Source organism: Microtus pennsylvanicus, chromosome 13, assembly GCF_037038515.1.
Source record: "Microtus pennsylvanicus isolate mMicPen1 chromosome 13, mMicPen1.hap1, whole genome shotgun sequence".
Taxonomy (NCBI): Eukaryota; Metazoa; Chordata; class Mammalia; order Rodentia; family Cricetidae; genus Microtus; species Microtus pennsylvanicus.
Genome location: NC_134591.1, coordinates 42,422,411 through 42,439,233, shown reverse-complemented (window position 1 = coordinate 42,439,233; position 16,823 = coordinate 42,422,411). Strand labels below are relative to the sequence as shown.

At 53.0% G+C, this 16,823-nt stretch overlaps 1 protein-coding gene across 1 annotated transcript; it reads left to right on the top strand.

Moving 5' to 3' along the window:
- The first annotated feature begins 207 nt into the window (after positions 1-207).
- Tmem61 (transmembrane protein 61) lies at positions 208-8,267 on the top strand. The gene is made up of 4 exons (XM_075945080.1): positions 208-274; positions 456-868; positions 3,974-4,320; positions 7,832-8,267. Exons 2-4 carry the CDS (start codon positions 854-856, stop codon positions 8,103-8,105), a joined length of 636 nt encoding a protein of 211 aa, XP_075801195.1. The 5' UTR covers positions 208-274; positions 456-853; the 3' UTR covers positions 8,106-8,267.
- The last annotated feature ends 8,556 nt before the right edge of the window (positions 8,268-16,823 follow it).

The following is a 16,823-nucleotide window of genomic DNA, read 5'->3' as shown; positions in this document are numbered from 1 at the left end:
AGCTAACCCTCCTTCTGGGTTTTTGAACTACCTGTTTATCAAAAGAGCAACTTGCCCTCCAGTGACCTAACACAGTGGGTGATGCAGGAGGAGGGTGCTTCCGGGAAGTCGGTGCCACAGCTTCTGGCCAGCAGTGTCCCCAGGAAGGAACGCTCCAAGCTGGTCCTTGGACTGCCAATGCTGTCCCAGATAACAGAGCGTGGGTAGGGGAGACTGCTCTCTGGCCCCCGCGATAAAGCTGATCCTGTCAGCACAGGATGCAGGAAATGCTTGGGTAAGTGTTTTTGAGCCTCAGTTTCTCTCCCCTGTGAAAGTGGTGTGAGAGGGTCCTGGCCCAGGCCTCCCACAGACAGGTCCCTCCCCTGGATGTCTCTGGGCAATGAGTTTCTGGGCCCAAGTTCCATCTGTGCAGTTTCCACCTCTCTGGGAAATTACTTCTCCCTCCTGTCCGGTAGGCTATCACTTTAAGTTTGGGCGGGGCCTGTTGGACACCGGCCCAGCACCTGGAACCTCGAGGAAGCACTGAAGCAGGCCACAAAAGTCTCTGAGGTGGTGAGTGAGGACATACAAGGACTAGGAGACAGGGAGTAGGTGGCTTCCCAGCGGGATCCCCAGCTGGGAACCCAGCTGCTGGGCTGGGTGGCAGGGAGGGAAGGACCTGTGGCCTCAGCCTTCCTGGGGACCAGAACAGAGACCTCAAGAAGCCGGTGAAGTGCCAAGGGCACAGCTGGGGACAGCTACTAGGGCCTCCCCAGATGCCTGCTGCCTGCAGAACTCAGCTACCACCACCACCACGCCTTCTAATGCGCTGGACTCTCCCCTGGACCGCTCCTGTGGCTCCTGGACCAGACTGATGGCTGTTCGCGAGGTGGGTGTGAACATCCTGTCTCCCTCCCTCCGGAGTACCTCAGCTTCTGCTAAGGGTGTAGCGTGGACCCTTCCCTTTAGCCTGTACCGTGCAGAATGGACCCGGGGTGGTACTCCTGATACTCAGCGCCTCGGCGCTTAGCTGGGAGCCAGTTTCTCCGCAGTTCGTGGGCGTAGGTGGGCTCTTCGTGTTCAGATGGTTGGATACTCCTTCAATTCTCTCACGGTGCCATTGCGGGGCAGCAGCAGCGGAGGTGACACTGTGGGTCTCTCCCATCTCTGTCAGTCTGGGGGCTGGTGCTCAGCTCTCTTCTCCCTCCTCTGACAGGAAGAGGGCTTTCTTCTCCCTGGTTTAAACTGAGCTCCCTGTAGCAGACTGCCGGGGCTAGAGAGCAGGTGATTTTCTGGTTCAAGTCCCTCCCCGCTGTGGCCGAGTGTTCATTTCAGAGGGGCGCGTTTAGACAACGAGACTCCGGATAACCTTGTAGTGTCTGAGTAGGGCCACCCTCTATCCAGCTGCGCTAACTCATGCCACAGGTACAACTTGCTGGACTCAACTCCCTAACCTCTTAGCCCTGAGGGCCAGGATGTGAACTCAAAGGTGTGGACAACAGGAGCCTGCTTAGCCAAGGGTCCCAGAGTGAACAGATTGGCCCCAAAGAGGGAGTGATGGGCAAAGCCTTGTGGTGGGAAAGTTCTCCCCTGGCTGGAAGGAGGTGGGTACAGCCCCTGGGACGGGTGATATTGGTCTCCTTTTTGAACAAGGGTGAAGTGGGGAACCAGTCAGAGGGAGTAGCAGGTCTAGGAGAAAGTCCCAGGTGGCTTAAATTGACGTGGGAGTAGGGTCAAGGAGAGGCCAGCAAAGCAGTGGAGGTGGGACCAGCTTGGCAGGCCCGGACTGAGTACCAGGATGGGGTGGAACTTCTCTGGGGCTGGAGAGCTTCCTGTCTGCCCCCCAGGGGTTGTAAGTCACACCCTCCATGGCAGGGAGCCCTCCCTTCCTTCCCAACAAGGTGCAGGGGCTGGAGGCACATTCATGTAAGGGGTAGTGAGATTCCTGATGGCGGCTTCTCAGAAGTGGGAGCGGAGGACACACTAAGAGCCACTCCAGGGACTGACCCGAGACTGAGCACAACACTAACTGTCACCATCTGATGCTGGGAGGAGAGGGGAAGGCATCTTGTCAGGGAGAGCAGACTGGCGGACACAATACTCATGGTACGGTCTCAACTGCAGGCATCTAAATCTGTATATACAGGAATCCAGCAGTGCACACACACACACACACACACACACACACACACACACACACACACACACACACACGGGCACTTGAGCTAGGTTAGATCTGCATCTAAATCCATCCCTAACCAGTATCCCTGGGATATCACTGTGGTGAGCATTAAGCAAGGGGATACCCGTAAAGTGCTTGGTATGGTGCCCAGCTGGGCAAATGCCTTCAGCACATGCTAGCCACCAACATTGTGTTCTGTAGACCAAGGGAGGGCAGGGTAGGAAACTGCTCAGTGGGGCTCATGCTTGTCTCTGAGGGGCAGGATTCATCTTGGCTTCATTATGCCACTCCACTCTTCACAATGAGCAGTGTTTGCTTTCCTGGAAAACAGAAAGCATCATAGGTGACTTCAAGTCTGTGTGTTCAGGTGTGAGCTCCTTAGGTATGTAGATCCCTGCTCTACTTGACTTTGGATGAGGACCTCCCCCAGTGTGGACTGTGTCCCCCACCCTCAGCTGGGGATACTCATTCCCCCACCCTACTCACCTGCCTTGTTTGTAGGAGTCAAAAATGTTGGCCGTGAGGGGACGGTCACCTTGTCAGGGCTGTAACATGCAGGCCCAGGATTTCCTCCGCTGACTTCTTTCGTGTTTTCTCCAAGCTGGTTCCTGCAGCCTTGTTCCCACCAGCCTCTCCCTGTGGATATGGGAAGGGGTTGGACTGCTTCAGGAAACTCTGGTTTAGTTAGGGGAAAAGCCAAGGGAGGGGCAACGGTAAGAGGTGAGCTGTGTGCTCCCAGAAGGTGCAGGGATCTCCAGAAGTTTCCCAAGCAAGGGCCAAGCTGACTTTTGCAGGGATGTGTGGGAAGTCACTAACCACACCAAGGGATCAGTAGGGGCAGTGGCTTAGAGGTGAGCTTTGGGGACCAGTGCCAGCCTCTTCTGGATGGTAGGATCTGGGGCAGGGCTTGCTTCTTGCAGTTATCCCATGCAACACTTCTGCCGAATCCTTCCTCTTCCAGTGATTCATGGGAGTTCAAAAGAGCAAAGCACATGCGTGCCCTCCTTCTGCCAAACACTCATGCTGATCCCCACTTAAATCTTGAAAATGTGTGTGGGTGTTCTGCTTGTGTGTGTCTATGCGCACTATAAGCACGTCATGCTCGAGGAGGTCAGAAGAGGGAAAAGATGGCCTGGAACTGGAATTAGAGACAGCTTGAGCTGCCGTGTGGGCGCTAGGAACTGAACTCAGGTTCTTCGGAAGAGCGGTTGGTGCTCTTAACCATCGAGCCTTCTCTCCAGCCCTGGCCCTAACTTTGTAATGATTTAGGTTATTTCACCTAGGGGTCATGACACCATCCATGCGCTGTTTTGTTAGGGCTGGGATTGTGAGCTCTTCCAGTGCTGTGACTCTGGTAGTGACATCTGTGTAGATGTCCTGGAAAAATCCTGCTCTATGGATTTAGCTACGCTCAACTTCACATCTAGCCCCGCCATTCACATTTGTCAAACAGAGACAAGAACTAACCCCACGAGATGGTGACGATAGGAGAGGGGAAGAGCGCAGCCAGCAAACCCTGGCTTCTCCCAACCGCCCATAGACCGGCCAGCACAGGAACCATCTACCCACCAGGCCCAGACCCGATAGAATGTAGTGCATTTATTATTATATGATTTAGCCCCTGCTGTATCCCAGGTGTAGTGCTAGGAACTTGAAACAGCTTATTGGTGACCATCAAAGTAGCCCGGCCGTGTGTGGGTATCATCTTCATTTCACAGGTGAGGCCCTGAAGTATAAGTCAGAAGGCTCCTCCGCGGTCTTGGAGCATGTCGCTGGCCCAGTTCTTCAGATTCTCTCTCCTTCTGTGTGCAGACATGCGTCAGACGCCAAGTGGCCTCCACTGTGCGTTACTGCATGACGGTCGGTGGCACAGTGGTCCTGGTCATTGGGACACTCTGCTTTGCATGGTGGAGCGAAGACGATACAGCCGTCCAGCCTGGCTCACTGGCCCCCACAGTGAAGCATCCACTGCCCAGGATCCCCCTGACGTGGCTCAAGTCTATCAGTTTATTCTGCTGTAGCATGGGTGGCCTGCTTCTCTTCTTTGGCCTGCTCTGGTCTATCCAGGATAGCACAAAGAGGTCAAGCCAGGGGGACCTGTACCAACTCTCCAGAGACCTGTGCCACCTTGCTGCTGAGTCTCCTGAGAAGAGCTGCAGGTTAGTGGGGCACGGTGGGGACCGTGGGCGATCACTACAGTCACACTACCCCTTTGCCGGGTAGACAGTATCTTCTGGAGTATCTTGCTATTGGCCCATGGCTCCTTGAAGCTAGATGCATCCGACAGATGCTACCAAGGCCACTAGGCAGACCTCAAGTGGGGTATGGTGGGCACACCTGTAATGTAGCACTTGGGAGATGAGTTCCAGGCTAGCCTGGGCTGCAGAATCAGACCATCAGTGGGAAGGGCATCTTACCCAGCCAGACTTTGCTCTTTTCACACGAGAAACTTGTCCCTGAGAGAGTGACGTACCTGCTCATAAAATGAGTTGTACTCTGACAGTCGGGCCAGGCCTGTCCTCCTGCCCCGCCCAGCCTGGCCTGAGCAGAGGAGTTGCTGTTGTCTATATACACAATAGTGTTGCCTCAACAGGGCCCAGGCCACAGCTGCGGGTTAGGTGGGCTACTCCCTCCCTCCTCAGTTAGGCAGGATACTCCACCTTCCCACCCTCCTCACTCCCACCCCTCCACCCCCTGTCAGGAAGCAGGCAGGGGCCCTTCCAGCTCTGAGACCCAGATTCAGAGACTGGTGTGACTGGGTACGGAGGAAGCCTGCTGGTCATGGGAGGCATGAGTTCACTCTCTTCCTGGGGTTGCCTGGTTGTGGCTAGAAACGGGCTTGGGCATTCCGCTTTCCACGTCGGGTCTTATGTTCTCTCATTTCGTCACCCGCTCTCTCTTGCTTCTCCCCAACACCACTGGGCACCTACCATGTGGTGGGTCCAGTTAGGAGTGTTGGTGATGCATCGGCGACCAGACAGACAAGACCCTACCCTAGAAGCTCCCCTGGCAACTGTCAGTCCTGAACAGAGGCCCCTGCTGTCCTTCAGTCAGCACAGCAGACTGTGCTAGGCCCCCTCGGAAGGCCAACTTTCTGTCGCTACCCTTTCTGTTCCAAGCTGTGTGTCTGCGAATGTCCCCAGATTTCCCAAGTCACACCTGACGCCTTGTCTCTCAGTTGCTTCAGGAGGAAGGGCAGACCCTCTTCTGTACCACAGCTCACTGCTGTGACAAGTTACCTGAAAGACAAACCAAAAGAACATTTTGAGGAAGGGTTTATTTAGGCTCACGGTTTTCGGGGCTATTCCGTCATGGCGGGGATGGCACAGGGACAGGAACGTGAGGCAGCTGGCCAAGTTGTGTCCACAGGAAGCGGACAGACGAACGGTCATACTCAGTTCTCTTTGTCCTTTCTGTTCAGCCCAGGACCTCAGTCCAGGTGATGATACACCTCACATTTAGGGTGGACCTTCCCACCTTAACTGACTTAGTTGAGAAACTGTCCCACAGAGGTGCCCCGAGGTATGTCTGTCCCCTGGGTGATTCTAGACCTTACCAGGGTGACACCGAAGACCAGTCATCTCTCTCTCTCTCCCCGAGGCGGCTGTGGCCTCCTGTGACAGGACCATTGTGTGTGTGCATGCCACGAAGCCTGCACCCCTTAGCTTTCCCTGCTCTCCGAGCCTTGGCTGCCTATAGGGAGGGCGCAAGGATGGTGGGGCCTGTTTTCCGAAAGGGAGACGTGAGGGTGTAGCTGGCTCAGGAGAGCTGTGCAGTGTGGGGTGAGTGTGACCTCTGCCATTAGAGAGGGCTGTCCACTTAGCCGCCCTTCACTCATTCGTCTGTGAGATGGGTGGGGCTACTCCTGCCCTACTGGGTTTGGTCTCTCAACAGAAAGTCAACAGGACCAGCAAGGAGCCTGGCTCCTGCCCCCACAAGGCTGTCCTGGTCTCCTGGACAACCTGGCAGGACCACCCCATAACCACAGAACTCTGGTCTGGAATGTACTAGGAACCTCCTAGACTAGGACAGGCCCTTGCAAAGGCCCAAGTTCTGGGCTTTCCTGTATTCTGAACTATGACCTTGGACAGTTAAGGTGGATGAGCCAACAGGCTACTGAGGTGACGGAGCAGGCTTGAGGGCTGTTGTACACCTGCCCTCTAAGCAAACTTCCTGCTGTGAGCTGAGCTCCTGTGGTACCTGAGCCACTTGTCCTGCTGGCTGCCACCTGCTGGGTTGGCCCTAAGCATACCCAGAATCAGCTCCAATAATCTGAGTGAGGGCAGGCATGACTGGGAGCCTGCAAGGGAGAGGAGGGTTCTGGAGCCCTGTTACCTGCATTTCCTTCAAGGCTGTTAACCCTTTTCTGCTTGTTCTCTTCTGCATGTGTGACATGGCGCGTATTATCCCCATTCCACAGACGAGGAAGAAGAGGTCCAGAGAATGTGAGAACAGAGCCCAGGCCACACAGCAATAGAGTTCAGTGTGCTGCCTCCAGGCACACAGCTTCTGAGAGCCTGCCCCCTTTCTTCTTTTCGGATTTGTTGAGACAGGGTCTTATTAGGCATCCCTAGCTGGCCTTGAACTTGCTATGTAACCCAAGCTGTCTTCAAGCATAAATCCTGCTGCTTCTGCCTCTAGAATTGTGAGATTACAAGCATGTATCACCAGGCTTGGCAGAAGCATTGCCCTCCCTTGCAAAGCCTGCTGGGAGCTCAGAGAAAGGAGAATGCTGGTTGGTTCTTGGCTGCAGGACTCCTGGCTGGTCCCCAGCCCTCTTCTATCTAAGCCCAGTTCAGAGCCAGGGCCTGCAGAGCTACTTTGTGAGCAGGAGGGTGAACTTGCCTCGTGGGGGCCTGCTGTGAGGGTGGCAGCCAGCTCAGAGTCCTGGGACAGGGAAAGGCACTAACTCCGTGGAGGTGGCCCTCAGGAGCTCAAAAATAATAGAACATTTGTCCTTGGAATTGGGCCTGCAAATCCTGATCTGGGGTGGGGGTGGGGCTTGAGGAACTGGTCTTTGCCTCATAGACTGTTAGGTGATTCGGTTGCCTAGGAGTGAGGGTGGGCTGGAGAGTCGGGGTGGGCTGCATTGTGGAGTGGAAGAAGAGACTGACTTGGTAAGCAGTGAGCTCTCTCTCCCCTGGAGGCGTGCAAAGAGAAGCAATTACCTGGTTAATTTACTGTCTCAAGCCTCAAGCATCTAGATGGGCAGGTAATATGAGGCCTCGCATTCTGCCCTGAGCATCACAGCTGTAATTTACAAATAGTATTTCAGTCAGCTGGGAGTCTTTATGTCCGTGGACCAGCACTCAGTCTCAGCAAACACACCAAGCACCTGATCTCAGTGTTAGCCACTCGAGTCAATCTCTGGCCCAAGAGACAAGCACACAGTGTCAGTACAGTGGCAGAAAAGAACAGCATGGATGCTCAGGGAGAGCAAGAAGTGGGGACAGGTCAGAAAATGTCCCCGGGAAGTGTCAAAGTGAAGAGGATGGCTCTCATGCTGCTTGCTGGAGCAACCTGAAGAGGAGGGAGGACTAAGGTCGCAGGCTGCTCCCCCAAGCATCATGAGAGCTATGTGGGCATGGTCACGCAGACTCCTCTGTCTTCCCTGGCATGCAGGAGAGTTTTGAGCAGGTCCTGCTAACAGCTTCTTTCCTGTTCCCATAGGCCTCCTAAGGAGGCTGCCATTCCCACTTACGAGGAGGCCATGTACTGTCCACTGGCGGAGGGTCCCCTGCCATCCCCTGTGCAGCCCGAAGAAGAAGACCTTCAGTGCCACGCCCCGAGAGACGCCCTTCTGGGATCTCCATCCCTCTTACCCCCACCCAGCTACGAAAGCATCGTCCAAGCTCGGGAGGCTGTTTCTGGTCCACATGCTGCAAGCTCCAGCCCAGGTCGAGCTCAGGCTGTAGGGGGGTTCCAGGGCTCTAGCAGCCTCTGAAACTGGCCCCTAAGCCACGAGCTTTGCTTTGGGCATACTCCAGTGCTGGGCTCCCAGCCGGCATTCACAGAGCTTTGCTACTGGATGCTGTTTATGTATCTGTTGCCGTGTAAAAGTCCATCTCCATGTCAGGTGGCTTTAAATAAACCCCACTTTATAACATCTCACTGTTTTTTTGCATGACTGATTCCTATGGTTCTTCTCCCCACGAGGTATTGGGGAGGCCATCATCAGGGTCCCAAAGAGAATAGGACTGTGCTGTGAACACAGGGCCAGAGGCAGAAGCAGAGGTGTCCAAGTTCATACCACCCCAGTTTGTGGCCAAGAGAACACAGACTGCAACCTAAGTCCCCCTGAGCCCAGGTTCCACCCTGTACCACCATGACAATGACTTCTTCTCTTGGCCTCAGTTTCATCATTTGTGAGAGGAAACTGGCATTTTTAGCAGCTCTGGCCCATGTCTCAGGGAGCCAAGTGGAAGGACCCGTGGGGTGACAGCACTGAGCAGCATACTGAAAGCAGGGGCACATCCCTGGGCCAGAGGCCCTCAAACTGCTGCACGCCTCAGAGTTGGTGGAGGTAAGCCTCCTCTACCAGGTGCTGGCTCAGCATCCAGTGACAAGGGCCTCACTGCTGTCCCTGGCTCTCCAGATGGGACTAATAGCAACTTTCCCTCCAGCTGCTCTCTGCCCACTCTGCCTCTGCCCACTCCACTATGCCACCAAATGGCTGAGTCCTGTACCTTCCTCGCTGGTAGTTCCTAGCTCACCCTTGCCCCACCCCACCCTATCAGCCTGAGCTACAGATCACAGACCGGCAAAGCAAATCCTGTTAACTCAGGCTGTGTTGCTCATGCTGAAATGTAAGGGACACATCGCAGCAGAGTAAGGGAGGCATATGTCATCTTGGGTCCCTTTTGGCCCTCCCTCAGGGACAGCGTCATTCTCCAGTATGCAGGCCAAGGGCCTAGAAGGCAGCCGGTCTCGTGAGTCAGGTTAAACCAGCTTCTCATTAGGGATATCATGTCAGGCTCACTCTCACTCAGGGGGACTAAGGGACCTCCCCAAGGCTCCAAGGCAGCAGGGGCTCAAAGGCTGGCTAAGGCGGCAGTCCCAAGGGGCAGCTGGTGCTAGGCTAGGACTCTGCGCCTATCTCCTCCTCACCCCAGGTATGTGTGGAGTCCCCGTGTGGGAAAGCAGCCTGTGCAAGCTGAGGGCTCCCTATCTAGGTTGGGCCACGGTGGGGTCCACGTATTGTCACTTTGCCTGCTTCCCACAGTATTCTCAGGTCACTGAGAGCCTCTCAACGCCAAGTCCAGGTCGGGCCTGGCTCCCAGCTCACTCTGAAGGGCAAAAGCCCTCACATAGCCTGGGCTGGGAGAAGAAGGCCTACTCTGCATAATAACACTCAGCTTGCTGCTTACTCCTGCCCCTTGTTCCTTGCTCCCAGTTAGACCCCTGGACCTTGGCACTTCCTGTCCTATCCTCCCGTCAGAAGTTCTGGCCCCTCCCTTTCTACCCTCCTGTCACATTCTGTCTCCCCAGAGGTTATCCTCGGCCACCAAGGAGTCTGGAGAAGCCTTGTCTCCCCACTCTGGTGGTGACCTAGGCTGGGTTTATATTAGACCCTCTGCAGTTCCTAAGGGTTTCCCAAGTGAGGTATTGACCCCAGGGCACAGAGTTAATGAGCGGCTGGTGTGAACAGGTTCTGTCTTGGCAGCAGCTGAAGGGCAGGTGGGGAGCGCTAGCCAGCCACAAAGGACTTTTCTGTCTCTCTGGATCCACATCTGTTCATCTGGCTCAGGAAAGGACAGTGACTTGGTCAAGGTCACCAGCCTGGACCTGAGCCAAGGCTATGGCAATCTCAGCAAGGCAGGGTACTTACTGTCCCTTTCTGTATTATGGTGGCCTCCCTGAAGAACCTGTGGAGGAGCCAGCCACCCAAGGCAGGTCTGTCTGTCCCTTGCAGCCCTGCCATGGAACCAGGCTGTTCCCTGCATCCACGCTTGGACTCTTCGTGATTGGCCACCTAGACAGTGACACCCAGATGTCAGGGACCTTTGTGACTCAGGCTCTCCATCTTTTTCCAGGATCCTTGCAAATACGTGTTTCTCAGCAACCCTTGCCCATCACTGCTCCCGGCCTTTAGTCTGGTGTCCTCCCACCCAGTGTGACCCCCTGTGACTCCACAGAGGCTCCTGCTGGCTTCAGGAAAATGTCAGCCCAGAGGTTTCTTGCCCTTACATTCTTGCTCTCCTCAGGTCTAGTCCTTACACTTCATCTCTCCCCTCTCAAATACCGCCCAGGGGGTTCCTTGGTCCAGACCTAGGGGACACAGAGGTAAACCAAATACAGCCACTCCCAGCAACCACTGTAGTTTGGCTTTTAATTGGAGGGACAGACAAGAGACGGAATAGATAATTTGTATAGTAAGATAGATGGTGGTGACGCTGTGGAGCACAACAAATTGGGACAACTAAGGGACCTCCTTGGGGGAGGACTTCTGCAATCTAGGGGATGGCTAGGGAAGACCCCACTAAGGTGACCATAGAGTAAAGGACTTAGCTAGGGAGACAGCCATGCAGATATCTGGAGGAAGATCATTCCAGGCAGAAAGGTCCTGGGGTGTCTGTACATTCCAGGAAGAACATGGAGCCAGAGTGAGCTTAGGGAGAGTGAAGACTTGGAGGGGTGATGAGCAGGCAGTATGCAAAAGTGATGTATGGACTTATGGACCGCCTCGAGGCTTTTACCCTAAGAAGACAGGTTGCTGTTCCAGAGTTCCGAGCAGAGTAGTGACGTGTGCTGACGTCCATTTGGGTTAGAAAGAGACGTTAGGGGTCAAAGGTGGAATCTGAGATCAGCAATAGGGAGAGGACAATAGAGGGAGAGTAGTGAGTTTTGTTTGCAGAAGGTAGAGTGTGGTAGTTTGAATAGGAATGGCCCCCGTAGATGTATGTGTTTGAATGCTTGGCCCATACAGAGCAGTGCTATTAGGATGTGCACCCTTGTTGCAGGAAGTGTGTCAATGTGGCGGTGGGCTTTGAGGCCTTATATATGTTGAAGCCATTCCCAGAGTGGTGCACAGTCTCCTTCTGCTGCCTGTGGATCAAGATGTAGAACTCTCAGCTCCCTCTCCAGCACCATGTTTACCTGCATGCTGACATGTTTCCTGCTGTATGATAATTGACTAAATCTCTGAACTGTAAACCAATGAAATGTTTTCCTTTGTAATAGTTGCTGTGGTCGTGGTGTCTCTTCATAGCAATAGAAACCCTAAGACAGAAGTTGGCACCAGGGACTGGGGTATAGCTGTGATAAGCCTGCCAAGCTTTTGTTTGGAGGAATGTGGACTTTGGGAGTTTGGATTAGAAAAGCAGCTGAACACTTTCAGTGGGTCTGAATGGGTCGTCCTAGTAGGAGCATGAAAGACATTTGTGCTAAGGGTGATTTGAACTGTAGGGATCTGGCTCAATAGGAGGAGAATTTTAGTATGTTGCCTAGAGACTGTTCTTGTAATAATGTGGCGATGAATGTGGCTGCTTTTTGCCCTTATCTGAAGAGTCTGCCTGCAGATAAAGTGAAGAGATCTGGATTAATTCTGTGGGCAGTGGAAATCTCAGAACAGCCTAGTATAGACCCTGTTGTGTGGTTACTAGTGTTAACTCTGATGAAGATTTATCATGAAAAGGATCAAACTGAGCTAGTAAAGATACAAAATGATCGAGGAGGAAAAGAGCACCAGGAAGTAAAATAGAGCTAAATTCTGTGTTCAAGGAGATAAACAGATTAAGAAATGGAATAAAGGGAGTGGTGACCTCGGGGCAAGACCTCACCCAGCTAAGCTCCAATTTGTGAGAAGGAATTAAAGAATAGTTTAGGTCCAGGCGTGGTGGTAAACACCTTTAATCCCAGTACCCAGAAGGCAGAGGCTGACAGATCTCTGAGTTTGAGGTCAGCCTGGTCTACAGGTCCAGTTTCAGGACAGCCAACCTTAGGCAGTGAAGGAAAACCATTGAAAACAGAAAGCTGGAGAAGATGTAATGGAACAAGGGAACCATGTTCCAGCCCCAACAAGCAGCACAACTTGGCAGCTTCAGCAATGCAGTTCTGGCTTTAGAATCACGGATTCTAAAGAACAGCCTCTGAAGCTAGGCTTCTTCCAGAAGCGGTCCCCATGGGGGCCCCCGAGAGGCCACTGTGAAGCTGTGAGGGTGAAGCCTGGGTTGCTTTGGAGACCCCAAGATGTTGGAGATGCCAGAGCTGTGGGACACCTGCTGAGAAAAGCTGCTAACAGGGAGTGGAACCAGCTTAAAAGAAAGAAGTGTGTTGCAGTCAACAAATCTGAAAGGGGTTGGTGATCTGAAGAGCATTTTGATGTCATATATGGAGATGCAGAGTTTGGAGCTGGTGTTTGGTCTTGCTTTGGTCTAGTATTTCCTTAATATGCTCCCTTTCCTTCATTTTGGAATGGTAATGTATATCCTGTGTCATTATGTGTTAGAAGAATGTGATCTGCTTTTTGATTTTGAGTTTACAGGGAATTACAGTTAAGAGATCTCATGAGTCTCAGAAAAGACTGAACTTTGGATCTTTAAACAGGGTTGAGGCTGTGATAGACTATGGGGATTTTGAAAGCTGGACTAAATGCATTTTGGACTATGTTATGGCTACAAGCCTATTGGGGCCTGGGAGTGGAATGTGGTTATTTGAAAAGGTATGGCCCCCATAGACTCATGTGTTTGAATGTTTGACTCATAGGAAGTGGTACTATTAGGAGGTGTGGCCTTGGAGGAAGTGTGTCATTGTGGGGGTGTGGGCTTTGAGGTCTCCTGTATTCAAACTTTGAGGTCAACTGTATTCACAGTTGCTTCTGCTGCCTGAAGATCAAGCCGCAGAAGTCTCAGTTCCTTCTCCAGCACCATGTCTGGTTTACACGCTGCCATGAAGATAATGGACTAAACCTAGACCTAGACGACAGCTGACACGGGCAGTGTATACCACGGTAGGCTGCACACAGTGAATCACAATCATGCCCATCATTTTTCACCATCCTGGAGATGATGTAGCTGAGCACTCCATCCCCGAAGCCATTCTTTTTTTTTTTTTTTTTTTTTTTGGATTTTCGAGACAGGGTTTCTCTGAAGTTTTTGGTGCCTGTCCTGGAACTAGCTCTTGTAGACCAGGCTGGCCTCGAACTCACAGAGATCGGCCTGCCTCTGCCTCCCGAGTGCTGGGATTAAAGGCGTGTGCCACCACCGCCCAGCACCCCAAAGCCATTCTTGTCAGCATGCCTTGACCCTCAGAGTGCCCTGTGTGGCAGGAGCCTGAGGAGAGGAGGTGAGAAAATGGTTGATCTCTGTTACTGACAGGCTCTGGCTCCTTAGGATGAGCCTTGTCTTCACAGGCTTAGGTTTCTACTTGTGTCCAGGGTGTTCTATGTTTGAGTATCTTGTGGGGGCAGCTCACTCCCCGGACCCCCAATTCCTTCAGGCATGTTCAACTTTTTGACTTGCAAAACAATGCTGTCTTTCACAAAGTTCACACTGAGAACAGGAAAACTGAGTTTAAAAGAAAAAACTTGAAAAAGTTTCATGTTTAAGTAAATTTACAGTTTTGTGTTTGGCTGCATTCATAGTTACTGTCCACAGGCTGGACACGCCTTCAAGAAGACAGCACTTACCACACGCCCTCTGCTGGAACACCTCTGACTCCTGGACCACTCCTCCGGCTGCTTCCTCTGGGTGCCAGGAAGAAGGTCAAAGCCAGGGTGGCCTCAGGCCTGTGAGAGCAGGAACCGCCTCTAGCACAATATTTCGTTGCTCTGAGCACACACTCCCATTTCATTCTTTTTTGTTTTGGTTCTCATTTTTATAAATTCTTTGAGAATTTCACAGGCTACACCCTGATCACACACAGAACCCCTCTCACGCCCGGTGCTCTACCACCTCCTCCCCATCCACCCAAGAAGAGCCTTCCTCTTCTTTCTTCCCTTTTCCTTCCCCCACAGGTACCAGGGAATGCCAAGTGTGGTTGCTCCAACAGAGACCACCACTATTTGCCTCCCAGTGGCCAGGGGCCAACAGCTGTCCAGCCAATGGCCAAACCCTCTTCCCTCCATGCAGGGACCCCGCTCAAGCTGAGCCAGTGAAGGCCCTGTTAGCGCTGTCACAACTGCCACCAGCTCATATGTGCAACAGCCCAGTCCTGCCCAGAAAATCTTGTGCCCCTCCCCCGTGTCATCTGCCACCTTCAGAGCTCACAATCCCCTTGCCCATCCCCGTACGAAGATCCCTGAGCCCCGTGGAAGGAGGGACAGGACAAACACAATTCAACCAGGGCAGGGCCCTCCACAGACTCTCACCCTCGGAAGTGGTGAGACTAGCCCAGTGTCCACTACAAGAGAAACCCCTTACGAGGCTGAGAGGCACACCCATCTACGGTCACAGCAACAAGTGTCACTAGGAATTGCCTTGGCACCATGTCTACACAGGAGAACAACACTGGACATTTCATTCTTTTAAAAATATTTTTTATTAGTCCTTTGGGAATTTCATGCAAGGTATTTTGAAAATATTCACCCTCCCTTCCCCAGCTCCTCCCATAACCACCATCTCCACCTTCCATTCCTTTCCACACAGCTTAGAGATTTTTTTCCCCCTTTTGTATTTTCCTCTCTTTTTCCAGGTGGAGCTGAGTTTGTGCTGCCCCAGCTTGTCCTGGAAGAGAGGCCTGCCCTATGACCGTTTAATTCTTGACTCCAGAAGAGATCGGGCCCTTTTAAGCCAGCACTGACATATCTCAGAGTTTCTTACTCCTCCTTGCTACTAAAGGGGCAAAGAAAGACTGGGTCATGGCAATGAAAGAAAGATCAGTGGATTGGGGAAGAATACCCAAAAGCTAGATCCATCCATGGGGGCACTGGGAGCATTGGGGAAGTCTTGGTCAATCTGTCACTCCCCGGGGCTTTGTCTCCTTATCTGCAAAGTGGGTGTGGCAACTCTTCTGTGCGTTCCCGTGGACAGAGACATGCCAGGTCACTACAAGGCCACCAGGGGGCACGAGAAGCTTCTGTGGATGTGGCAGAGAGTCATTCCCTGGGCCTTGTGTTTTTGTTTTTTTTTTTTTTTAGAATGGATACCAGCTAGGTTGCTCTACATTCAAGGCCTCTCTTGTCTCTAGTCTCTTTAAGATGCTTCTAACATCTCCCTAGAGGTCCCTGGCCAGTCACAATTCCAAACGACTATTCCTCCTCTACGTCACTTTCCGGTACCAGACCAAGAGATGATCTAACAGCTGCTTACAATCCAAAGGTGACAAAACTGAAGTGCACTGCCTAAGTTCACCCTGGGAATCAGACTGGAGGTAACCAGAGACTTGGCACCTGGGCGGTTTCCTCAGGGTGTCTAGTCCCAGTTCCTGGGGCGTTTACAAACTGTGAAGTAAATTTACAAGCTGGACAGAGCTGAGGGACAGAGATGGCGGGAGACAGAGAGAGCAGAACCCTCTCTGGGAAGGGACCCCATGGCCATGTAGCAGACGTGCATGGGCGAACACAGTGGGGCATGAGGGACACGCACAGCCCGTACAGGAAAGTCCCCGAAGGCAGGGATTCAGGCAGCTCATTGAGAGCCCTTGCCATTGCACAGGTCACTCACAAGAACCCCAGCTGTCACACTTTGGGTACCTGTGGGGGCTCCGAGTCTCTGCAGTAGCAGCGATGGAGGCAGATCTGACTTTCCCCCTCAGTCACATCAAAACTAGAAGTCTTCTAGACTGTCATTTTTCAGACAATGATGGCTTTCCAAGTTGGGGACCAGGCCAGGTGAGGTAGATGCCAATCAGTTAGTCACACCTGTAGGGACGCTCGTTCACTTGGCCCCCATGGAAAGCAGGTCTGGGCTGAATGTGGGCTATGAAGGGGATGGGGGAGGCAAGAGCTGGAGCCGGTTCTGGTTCTGGGAGGAGCTACAATTGTCCCTGGTATACAGAGGAGGAAAGAGAGACAATCAGCTGGTGAGCAAGGCTGTGCACCATACAGCTGGAGACACAGATCAGGGACCACCACGGGCTTCGCTGCTGGAGCCTGCCCCTGTTTTCACCTATGCTGTGGTTGACGAGGCACATGCTAGTAGGACCTGCAGCCCCTGGGTTCTAGTCCCAGCTGCTCTGTTATTTGTGACTGTGGGCAGGTTACTTGTTCATGCCCGCGTCCTCATTTGTGAAGTGGGAATATGGGACCTGTCTCCTTAAATGAACCGAATGGCTAGGATGCTGGCTATTCAGTAGGTTCAGAAACTCCTGTTGAGCCTAGGCGATCAGGTGTCCTTGAGAAGGTGTCTTTAGGTGTCCAAACTGTCAAGCTGTGGGTTTTGGACTCGGCCATGGCCCCACCCCTGCTTCCCAGAGCTGGGAGGTGCAAAGCCTGTCTGGGCTCAGCTCCACGGTAGGCAAATGAGATGATGTCAAAGCCAGGGCTGGCCCAGCCCCTGTGACCTCCCCCAGCCCTCCCCTGCCTCTGTCCCATGCTCAGATTCACAAACCCCAAACAGCTGGGCCCAGAGAGGAGAGTGGCAGGAGGAAAGGTAGATGGCTGGGCTCTTGGGCCCACTGACGCGTGTCACCTCCTGCCCTGCAGAACTTCTGGGCCCAGGGCCGGGAGCTGGACCTGTGGGGACCATTCCTTGATTTGGGCTTTATGCCTCAGTCTATGCCTCAA

What these genes read in the sequence shown, in the direction of transcription:
- Tmem61 (XM_075945080.1), top strand. An exon ending in TCTCCTGAGAAGAGCTGCAG is followed by an intron (nt 4,321 to 7,831) that starts GTTAGTGGGGCA and finishes CTGTTCCCATAG; the next exon opens with GCCTCCTAAGGAGGCTGCCA.